Source organism: Magnolia sinica, chromosome 11 (assembly GCF_029962835.1).
Source record: "Magnolia sinica isolate HGM2019 chromosome 11, MsV1, whole genome shotgun sequence".
NCBI lineage: Eukaryota > Viridiplantae > Streptophyta > Magnoliopsida > Magnoliales > Magnoliaceae > Magnolia > Magnolia sinica.
In genome coordinates, this window is record NC_080583.1 from 75,960,854 (window position 1) to 75,971,305 (window position 10,452).

The following is a 10,452-nucleotide window of genomic DNA, read 5'->3' on the forward strand; positions in this document are numbered from 1 at the left end:
GGATCTAATTTCTTCATCCATTGCTCTCTTCCATCTATCTTCTTTGTTAGCTTCTTTAAAGCTAATTGGATCACTGCTCATCAGAAGATAATATAGAGTAATGTCCTCATCCATTGTTTCTACATACACATCATTCAAGCTTCGATAACCACGAGGTCTCATATCTGAAAATTCTCGTTCCTCTGATGATGAAGCTTCATTCCTTAGTGCTGAAGGGGAACCGCGTGGAGGTGTCTGTTGTGGTTCTCTAACCACTTCTCTCGATTGATCATGCTCTTCTTCTTCTTCAAGAATTACCTTTGCATTTTTGAAGGATTCAATTCGATCCCAGTTCCAGGATTCATTTTCTTCAAAGATGACATCCTTGCTGAAGAATACTTTCTTGGTTATGGGATTATAGAGCTTATATCCCATAATTCTGTCACCGTATCCAACAAGGATACACTTTACTCCTTTATTTTCAAGCTTGGTCCTTCTTACTTCTGAAATTTTTGCATCGGCAATACAACCAAAAATTCTGAGATGACTCACCTTTGGTTTGTGAGTACTCCATGCTTCTTGTGGTGTCTTTGTTTGTAAACTTCTCGTAGGACACCTATTTAGCAGATATATAGCACATGAGACAACTTCGGCCCAGAAACTCTTCGGCATATTTTTATCTTTTAACATGCTTCTTGCCATGTTAAGAATAGTGCGATTCTTCCTTTCGGCTACATCATTTAATTGGGGAGTATAAGCTGGTGTGAATTGATGTCTGATTCCTTGTTGCTTAAGGAATTCTTGAAAAGTGTCTGCAGTATATTCTCCGCCTTGATCTGATCGCAATGTCTTGATGAGATAGCTACTTTGTTTCTCCACAAGAGCTTTAAACTCTTTGAAAAAACCAAATACTTCTGACTTTCGTTTAAGAAAGTATACCCATGTTCTTCTGCTGAAGTCATCGATAAAGGTGAGGAAATATTGATTTTGTCCATTTGATATTGGATTTAGCGGACCACATACATCTATGTGAACTAGTTCGAGAGGCTTGGTTGCTCTCCAATCATTTTGTTTTTCAAAGCTGTTTCTGTGTTGTTTGCCCAGAACGCAGCTTTCACATATTTCATTTGAATGATGGATGCTGGGCAAGCCTTTCACCATATTTTTTCTTCCCAATTGTTTCAAACTTTCAAAGTTCAGATGTCCATACCTTCGATGCCAAATCTAGTCTTTTTCATTGATGATAGCATTTAGACACTTTGGAGTGTCATGATGAATAAACAGAGGGAACATCCTGTTCTTTGTCATCTTGACTCGAGTCACCAACCTTCCTTGAGTGTCAGCAATAGTCAGCTGCATATCTTTAAGACTAATATTATAGCATTTCTCCACAAGCTGTCTGAGACTCAATATATTGGTCTTCATGTCTGGGACATAATAGACATTGGAGATAAAAGCATGATCTCCATTCTTCTGCTTGATCAATACATCGCCTTTCCCTTGAACAGGGACCTTTGAGAGATCACTAAATAAAATCTCTCCTTAAATCTTCTCATCGAGTTTGGTAAATAAATTCCTTTTGCTAGTCATGTGAATGCTAGCTCTAGAATCGAGGTACCAAATATTTTGATCCGGATCGATTGTATTGTGTGCCATAAGACTCAATGAATCATCTTTAACTTGATCATTTTTTGCATAGTTAGCAAATTTATTACCTTCGTTTGATGGAAACTTACCTCTTCACTCATTGCTGTAATGGCCACACTTGTAGCAGTTATAACACTGAACACTTCTTTTGTCAGTGTTTTGACGGTTGTTGTAACCGCCTCTTCTTCCTCGTCCTCTTCCTCGTGGAACATAATTTTGTTGCCCACGTCCTTCTTTGTTGAAGCCTCTTCTACCATAGCCATCGTTTCTGGGTTCAAAATTTCTAGAACCTCTTCCACGAGATCCTCAACCTCGTCCTCGATGTGATGTCTCCCCCCGATCATGTCTTTCTTCAGTGATTAATAGCTTTGATTGCAAGGCTTGCTCTAATGCTTTATCATCACTCCTTCTATGCACCTTCTGTTCATGGGCTTACAGTGAACCCACAAGTTCTTCCACGGACAGAGTCTCCAGATCTTTTATCTCTTTTATGGCCATGACAATATACTCAAATTTTGGATCTAAAGATCGCAAAATTTTCTCTGAGATTCTCGTGTCTGTGAGAGTCTCGCCATTCCTTCTAAGCTGGTTTGCAAGTATCATAACTCGTGTATAATAATCAGCAATAGTTTCTGGGAGATTCATTTTCAAAGATTCGAATTCACCTCGAAGAGATTGGGGACGAATCTTCTTTACTTTGTCAGCACCTTTGTGTGTTTTGTAGAGAGTCTCCCAGACTTCTTTGGATGTCTTGGCAGATGCTATGATCTCGAACGTGGATTCATCAAGTCCTTGGTATATGATGGACTTTGCTTTGCAATCCTTTTTCCGATCGGATCTGAGGAGTACCTTTTGTGCTTCTTCCAAAGCAACTTCTACTTCTTTGGAGACTGGTTCGGAGTAGCCATCCTCAACGATATCCATAACATCCTGAGCACCTAGTAGTGCTCTCATTTGAATGCACCAGTTGTCGTAGTTGCTTTTGGTAAGCTTCGGAATAATAACTTGCGCATTTCCATTGGCCATTTATAAAAATATATAATATTTTCCTTATACCACCTTCTGGAGATTGAATATTGAAAATTCGATTCCGTAGATAAGTCCGGAATGAACGAAATTGTTGTAAAGAACTATTAGATCGTCTGAATCAGGCTCCAGATACCTTCAACAAGGCTCTGATACCACTGATAGCAAAAATGGGCAGCTGATAGCAGGAGTGCGAAGCTGAGGTCACTGGTGGTGTACCTCTTGCCGATTCAATTTAAAAAAATATAGATAGGTGGAATGACTGCATTCAGATAAACAACACTATTTTTAAACTTTTATTGTACTTTCACTCATATTCAAGTTACGAAATGCTGCAATACATAAACAGCTGGAAAAAAAAACCAACTCCACTTTCCTTGTACTTTTTTCTCAACTAAACAGTAACTGAAAGACTCTTTCAGCAACGGCTGAAATATCTTGTACTTTTTTCTCAACTAAACAGCAACTGAAAGACTCTTTTAGCAACGGCTGAAATACTTAGTCAGCAACGACTAGCTCATTAGTCGGACTGACTTGTTACAACAAGTTAATCTTTCAACACCCCAAACATCCTATACAGGATCTCTTCGAAATGATTCAACCCATCCACGCCCTCTGTCTTTAAAACCACTTGCAGAACCAGAAGATTTCATCACCATTGTAGACAAACAGGCGGTTAACACTAAGCTGAGCCAACTGCAACTTGCCTTCATTGGGCGAGCCTCATCCAGTGTTATTTCGATCCTCCAGCTCATGGAACAAATGAGACAATTGAGCTTCATAACATCAGTGGCCGACATTGCTAGGATATCCCCTCTTCACTTCCTAATCACCTTCAAATCCAAAAAGGAACTTCTCCAATTCATGGCTAACTCGAACTCCATGAGGAGATGGGTTTGAGCGAGATTAATCCCTAGACTGTCTTGGACACTCTCGGATTAGAAGGTTTGTGGTTGCGTTTATACAGCATTCCAGCCCATGCCTGGATTGAAATTGTCATTCTTGATCTCGCCAACTATTTTGGCCAGGTAGCCAGAGTTGATCCGAACTCTAGCTACAACATGTTCCAGATGTTTGCCAGGATCAAAATCCGACTAAAGCCAAGTGTGAATCTGCAGAAGGTCCTAAAAGTTGTGGTAGGAGATCAGGTCTTCCCTATTGTTATAGATCTTGAGCCATTACAAGTGCAACCGCCCCCCCATCCCATATCTAAGGGCCAAGGTAACTAGCAATGGAACAAAGAAACAACCAGAGAGTGGGTTATCAGAAGGTTTGGAATAGGGATTGCTGCTGCAAGGAATTGCAGGTCAGATGTTCGACCAAATGCCCAAACGGGTATAGTCCCCTATGTGCCTCATATTCAGCCCCTATCTACTCATGCAACGCAAATTGTCCCAGATCAGTGCAAATCAACAAGGATAACTGCCCAAATGAGCAAAGGTCCCACCTCGCCCATGACCCAGCAAGGTGGTTTCCTTACCCATCAGTCATCTATTCCTGACAAAAAAGGATCAGGACGAGCTAAAGATACTCGAGCTAGCAGGTTATTGGAGTTGGAGCAATACAATCCAAAGGCTCTACAATCTGCCACATCTCAGAGAACCCAACCTACATTCTCAACTCTTCAATTCCCTCAGCCAACTCACCTCTCAAGAGGCCGAGGACTGCTATTGACAGCCCTCGCCAAAGCTCGGCCGTTCCTGTACACAAAAATTACCCCTCGCCGATTCAAATCCAACTATCTCTGTGGTTAGAGCAACCTCCACCCACCCAGTCGACCCTACCAACACAGACCAGCCCCACAACAATCTAAGGTAGCAAGATATCTCAAGGTGGCCCAACGCTTCTTGTACAGACAGAGCAGACCCTCTCCACAATTCCTTGCTCAGAGAGAACACAAGCTCAGCAGATCCAAATCAGAAGGATGTCTCCCTTTAAATCTTGCCCATATTCAAAGGTTCCAAGATAAGGGCCAATTGCTGTCTGTAGTAGCCCAGAGGTTGCCATCTCTTCTATCATCCGAAGAAGCCCTGCCTCCATACCCCACCCTCCATAGCCCAGCCCCAGGCAATGATCTTTTTGTCTCTACTATGCAGTAAACACCTACCCCCAAATCCCCTGAGAGTGATAGAGGAAGCTTCAAAATTGATCTATTGCCCTACTTCTCGCCTTTGAAGGAGGGTATAGGACTATCAACACCTACAGAGCAAACCATGCAAGAAGAATCTCTCTCATCTACAGACAGAAGAGGACAGAGTAACAATATCTCAGATCAAGAACCTGCCATTTCTGCTAGGATGGACCAGAAGGAGCAAGCTCTCCCATCTAAGGCACTCGATCCAGCGCAAAGAAGGAGATCAAAGATTCAATACAGCAAAGGTTCATGGGAATCCAGATTAAGAAGGTTGAAGAGAAGGGCCATTAACATGGGAGGAGTTACTAATGAATAGTATTCTTGTGTGGAATTCTTGCCCGAGGGATAGGTAATCCCCGTACGATCCGAACTACTAAGAGGCTCATAAAGAAGTTCAACCCGCTGATCCTTGCCATCCTAGAACCTATGATTGGAGATGATAGAAGAGTGGGGACTAGTCTCGCTCTCGGATTTCACTCGTCCTACTCAAATGAGACTTAGGGAGGGAAGATTTGGATCTTCTACAAGAACCTGATCTCCCTCTCAATCATTAATTCTTCTAACCAATCTATCTATTTTGCAGCTTCATGTTAGAATGTGCAGCAGTAGATTTATATGACAGTAGTGTATGCTAGTTGCTCGAGCGTCTAAAGAAGATTACTTTGGAACACCCTTGCCTCAATCTCCTCAGCTATTCAAGGCCCCTGGGCAACTTGTGGAGATTTCAATGCGATGACTGTAGCAATTGAAAGGAGAAGCCGCAGACCAGCGGATAGAACTAGTGCTAAAGAGTTTGCTGAAGCAATCAATGTGGTAGGTCTGATTGACGCGGGTTTCTCTGGAAACCGCTTCACTTGGTGCAATAATCAAGGCGGTACGGGCAGAGTTTGGGCTAGGCTGGATCGAGTGCTAGTTAATACAGAGTGGTCGAACTCCTTCCCATCCTTTAACGTCAAGCACCTTCCCAGAGTAAATTCAGACCATGCGCCACTCCTTCCAGAGTTCCCTCCTAGGCCTACGAGCGGCCCCAAGCCATTCCGCTTTCAGAGTTTGTGGTTGATCCATGATACATTTCAGTAGGAGGTTTAACATGCTTGGGACACAGAGACATCAGATCACCCAATCTTCAATGTTATCCTGAAGCTTAAAAACGTAAAGAAGGCCCTATTTGTGTGGAATAAGAACATCTTCTGTAACTTCTCAACTCAGATTGCCCAGATGGAAGGAGCTCTAGTTGACATTGAGAGCAGAATGCAAGAAGTTCCACCAGGATCTGCCATGGACAGCGACTTGCAAAAGGAATTTAATGATTTTTCTTCTAATATTACTCGTCTTGAGCTCATGGAATAAACGTTTTGGAAGTAGAAATCAAGGGTTAGCTGGTTGGAAGTGGGGGACAGAAACACACGGTTCTTTCACGCAGTTGCTACAGAAAAACAAAGAAAAGCCCAGATCAGTAGCATCTCTCTCCCATCTGGGGAAACCATTGTGGACCAGGCCTTTATCAAGTCTACTACAGTCGAACATTTTGTGCAATACACGGCTGTCCCATCAACAGATCGTTCTCAGCTGCTGGATTTCATCCCTTCGCTACTTACTCAACAGGACAACGTTAACCTCATGGTTGTTCCCTCCATCCAGGAGGTCTACCAAGCAGTCCTTTCCATCCCCATGGATGGAGCAGCTGGGCCAGATGGTTTCTTCGGAGCTTTCTTCGCAGGTTGCTGGCCCACCATCGCCCAGGATATTCATAATGTAGCAGTTTATGTGTTCAAAGGAGGGGTCATCCTGAGAGCCATCAACGCACCACTAATTTGTCTAATTCCGAAGTCGGCCTCTCCATCGAGCTTCTCGGACTTCCACCCCATAAGTCTATGCAATTCTCTCTATAAGATCATGGAAAAATTCATGTCCTCCAGGCTGAGTAATGTCCTGCCCAAATTGATCTCCTCAGAACAAGGGGCCTTCATCCAGGGACGCCTGATCTCTGAAAATATAGCTCTTGCCCAGGAGTTATTCAGAGAAGTGAACAGGAAAACCCGAGGAGGAAACATAGTTCTTAAAGTGGACATGGAAAAGGCTTATGATAGGGTGGATTGGGCATTTCTCAAGCAAGTTCTTCTCCGTTTCGGTTTCAGCCTAAAGTGGGTTAGTTTGGTTGAAAACTGCTGGGCCACCGTCTGGTTCTTGGTCCTGATCAATGGGGAAGCAACGAGCTTCTTTAAATATTCCAGGGGCCTTCGTTAAGGCGACCCTCTATCCCCCTCCCTGTTCATTTTAGTGGCAGAGGTTCTTAGCCGTGGGCTTAAAGCATTACTGTCCCAAGAGCTGGTTCTTCCGTTCAAGTTGAGAAGAGGATGCCCGCAGATTTCCCATCTTCTCAATGCGGACGACACGCTACTTTTCCTTAATGGCTCGTTGTCGTTGATCAGGGTCATGAAGGCCTTCCTTGACTCCTACCAGGAGGCCTCTGGGCAGTCCATAAATCAACGTAAAAGCTCCTTTATCTATGCCAACAATCTCACTCCAACAAGAATTAGATCGATTGAAAGAGCTCTCGAGATTTCAAAGGCGGCTTCCCCACTAACTTACCTCGGTGTTCCCCTTGCAGTAGATAGACTGAAATCAGTAGCGTTCCAACCTCTTCTAGACAGAGTGGAGGCTCGCATCTCAGGGTGGCAGGCGAGGTTACTCTCCTAGGCCAATAGATCAGTCCTTATCCGTCATGTGTTAGGCAGTATTATGTCCATTCCCTTGTAGCAGCTCACCTTCCAGCTCAGATTTTAGCTTCACTAGAGAAAAGTTTTTCTAATTTCCTCAAGGGCTGGTCTGATGGACAAGCACAAACTTTACTGGCGGAGTTGGAAAGCTATCTCCCACCCCAAAGAGGAAGGAGGTCTAGGGATAAGGAAGCTTCCTGAGATCATGAAAGGTTTCAGACTCAAGATGGCCTGGGACATCAGATTAAAGGATAATCATAGTCTTTGGAGCAGATTTATGCCAGCCAAATATGTGCACATCCACTCCCCTCAGCGGCATCTCTCCCCTCCAACGTTTGCCTCGTCTATTTGGAAAAGAATCTTGAAGCTTTTCCCACTCTTAGAAGCCTCTACACAGCAGCAAATCTGTGCAGGGGAATGTAATTTGTGGAGCTCTAATTGGATGGGGCTGCGTCCGCTCCTTCGGATCGAAGGCATCCAAATACCCCTACATCTGAGGCACATGAAAGTTAATCAACTACTGGGCAAAGTTGGGCCCCTTCCCCCTTCAGCGGCTTACCTTTTCCTCCCCCAAGAAGTCATCAACTTTATCTTCCAAGCCAGTTTCTGCCTTTCCCAAGGTCCAGATGGACCTTTTTGGCCTTTCACTCCTTCGGGTAAGTTCTCGATTAAGTCAGCTTGGGGTTTATGTAGATATGGGCAGGTTTGCAAGAGTTGGGCCAGATGGGTTTGGCAGTTTAACCTCCCTCCAAAAATATCCCTCATGGTCTAGAAAATCCTGGTGAAAGCGATTCCGGTTGAGGCTCAGATTCAAGATAGGGGCATCCAGATGGCGTCAAGATGTGTTTACTGTAAAGCTAATCTGGCCACGGGTCGGGCGGGCCATGAAATCGAGTTGATCCAACACCTATTTTTTTCAGGTGGCTTGACTAAAATGGCCTAGGATTTTGTGGGGAGAAAATTTGGCATCAACCTCCAGAACGTAACTCGGCATCGGTGGAGCAGAGATTATCCCATTGGTGGGCAGGAACGGCAGCAGGTTGCCCAGCATCAACAACCCAAAATCTGGCCCCTTGTTTCCTCCTCTAGGAAACATGGTTGGTGAGGAATGTAACATTTTTTGATGGGTAGGAACCTTTGGCGCTCAAGCTGACTGCGCGTGTAGAATGGTGGATCAACTACATCCAAAACATCGGATCAACAGACAAGTCTAGCCCCACTCCCTCTGCGGCTGCCCGTCCAACCACCATGCTTCCCCAACCAGCTGGGAACCCCTATCGTCCCTCATGTCCAGCGTCTTCAGCCCCATCCTCTGCTCCTCCTACCAATTTGCCTTTACTGGTTGTGAAATGGCAGAGACCTCCGTGTGGATGGACCAAAATCAACATCGACGGGTCGACTTTAGAGAATCCAGGACTTTCAGGCGATGGAGGTACTTGTAGAAGTGATAAAGGTGATTTCCTATTTGCTTTCGTTGAAGGTTATGGTTTTGGGTCCAATATTCATGCAGAGCTCAGGGCCATCCATGATGGTATTTGAATGTGCCTCCCCAAGGGGCTGAAGAAGATTATAGTCGAATCAAATTCCCAACTAGTTATCAATTTCCTGCTAGGTACAACCTCTCCAGGATGGAAATGGAGATACTAGTTATCCAAAATTCGGCTTATGGTGGATTCGAGACAGGTGATTTTCTCCCATATTTTCAGGGAGGGGAACGCCCCAGCAGATGCGATGGCTAGGTTGGGTAGTGGAGATCAAGCTCCGTTACTCTTCAACAGTTTTGATTCTCTACCATCGCATGTCAGGGGTCTCATTTTCCTCATCAAGGTGGGCTTAGGTTCGATTAGAGCCTCCAGTGTAGCGGGTAGGTAATCCCCCTGTTGCGAGACCTCTCACTTACCGAGACATTTTCAGTCCTTTCTCGGCCCCTTCGTTGAAGGTTTTTGCCTCCTTTTTTGTTTATGATAGGTCTCCCCAGATTTTTTTCTTTCTGAGGAACTCGAAATTGTAAATCTTTGATGATATATATGAATAACGACCTTTTAAAAAAAAAAAAAAAAAAAAAAAAAACTTACTAGTAACTTAATGATTATAGGGAGTTTGAGTTAGAGTTTGATTATGAAACTTCTTTAAGCTTTGGTATCACTATGTAAAGGGTTGTAAATTCATTTTTATTATCTACCAATGAAATTTCAACTTTAGTAGAATTTATTTCTATTCTTTCCTATTTTTACTCGTGGATTCGAGGAATCTCTGTGAAGAGTCTAGAGAAGTTCCATGGATTCAGAGTAGTTATCTCTGAGGAAGACGCTGATAGACCTCATCACATTCATCCCTGCATAAGTATGGATAGATATTCTACAAATGTGAAATGTTGATGAAAAACATGGTCGTAAAATAACTTATGATATAATTCTATCTTATCATTTTTATATTTAGTTGTGGCTTAATTTGGATGAATGCCAAACAAGGGAGCATTGCATTGTATTGCGTGCATAGAGGAACATAGTGCTAAATACTCGTTGACTCAACTTGAAACTCGCTAAGTTAATTCCACTCAAGGAGAAAAATCAGTACTGGTCCTGAATCAGCCTCGACTTGGACACTCATCGAGTTGTGACTCAGTAAACTCAGAACATTCTGAATAGGTTCCTTTTACGTCTCTATCTACCGAAATGGGAAGGCCCAACCAAGCTGTATTGGGAAGGATCCCAATCAATGTTCACGAAAATGCCCTTATTTTCTATGAAAAGAAGTCTGTATTGTCTAGTACTTACAAGGGTATCTCTATCATCTAAATGAATGAGCTCATGTAGGAATAGTTGATGCTTCTATAGGGATACCGGATCCATCGAGGAGTGTGTATAGCTGATTAAGGGGCCTACCTTGATGCATTTTCCTTAGATCCATGCCCTCCATCCATTTTCCAAGCTCATTTTAGTTCAT

The 10,452-nt window shown here is 43.5% G+C and overlaps 2 protein-coding genes across 2 annotated transcripts; one reads left to right on the plus strand and one right to left on the minus strand.

Moving 5' to 3' along the window:
- Positions 1-2,058: 2,058 nt before the first annotated feature.
- On the minus strand, positions 2,059-2,652 carry LOC131218183 (uncharacterized). The gene has a single exon (XM_058212864.1). It carries the CDS (start codon positions 2,650-2,652, stop codon positions 2,059-2,061), a length of 594 nt encoding a protein of 197 aa, XP_058068847.1.
- Positions 2,653-5,518: 2,866 nt separating this feature from the next.
- Positions 5,519-7,486, plus strand: LOC131218185 (uncharacterized). The gene is made up of 4 exons (XM_058212865.1): positions 5,519-5,671; positions 5,996-6,116; positions 6,210-6,917; positions 7,068-7,486. The coding sequence occupies exons 1-4, from the start codon at positions 5,519-5,521 to the stop codon at positions 7,484-7,486; spliced, it is 1,401 nt and encodes a 466-aa protein (XP_058068848.1).
- Positions 7,487-10,452: the final 2,966 nt, after the last annotated feature.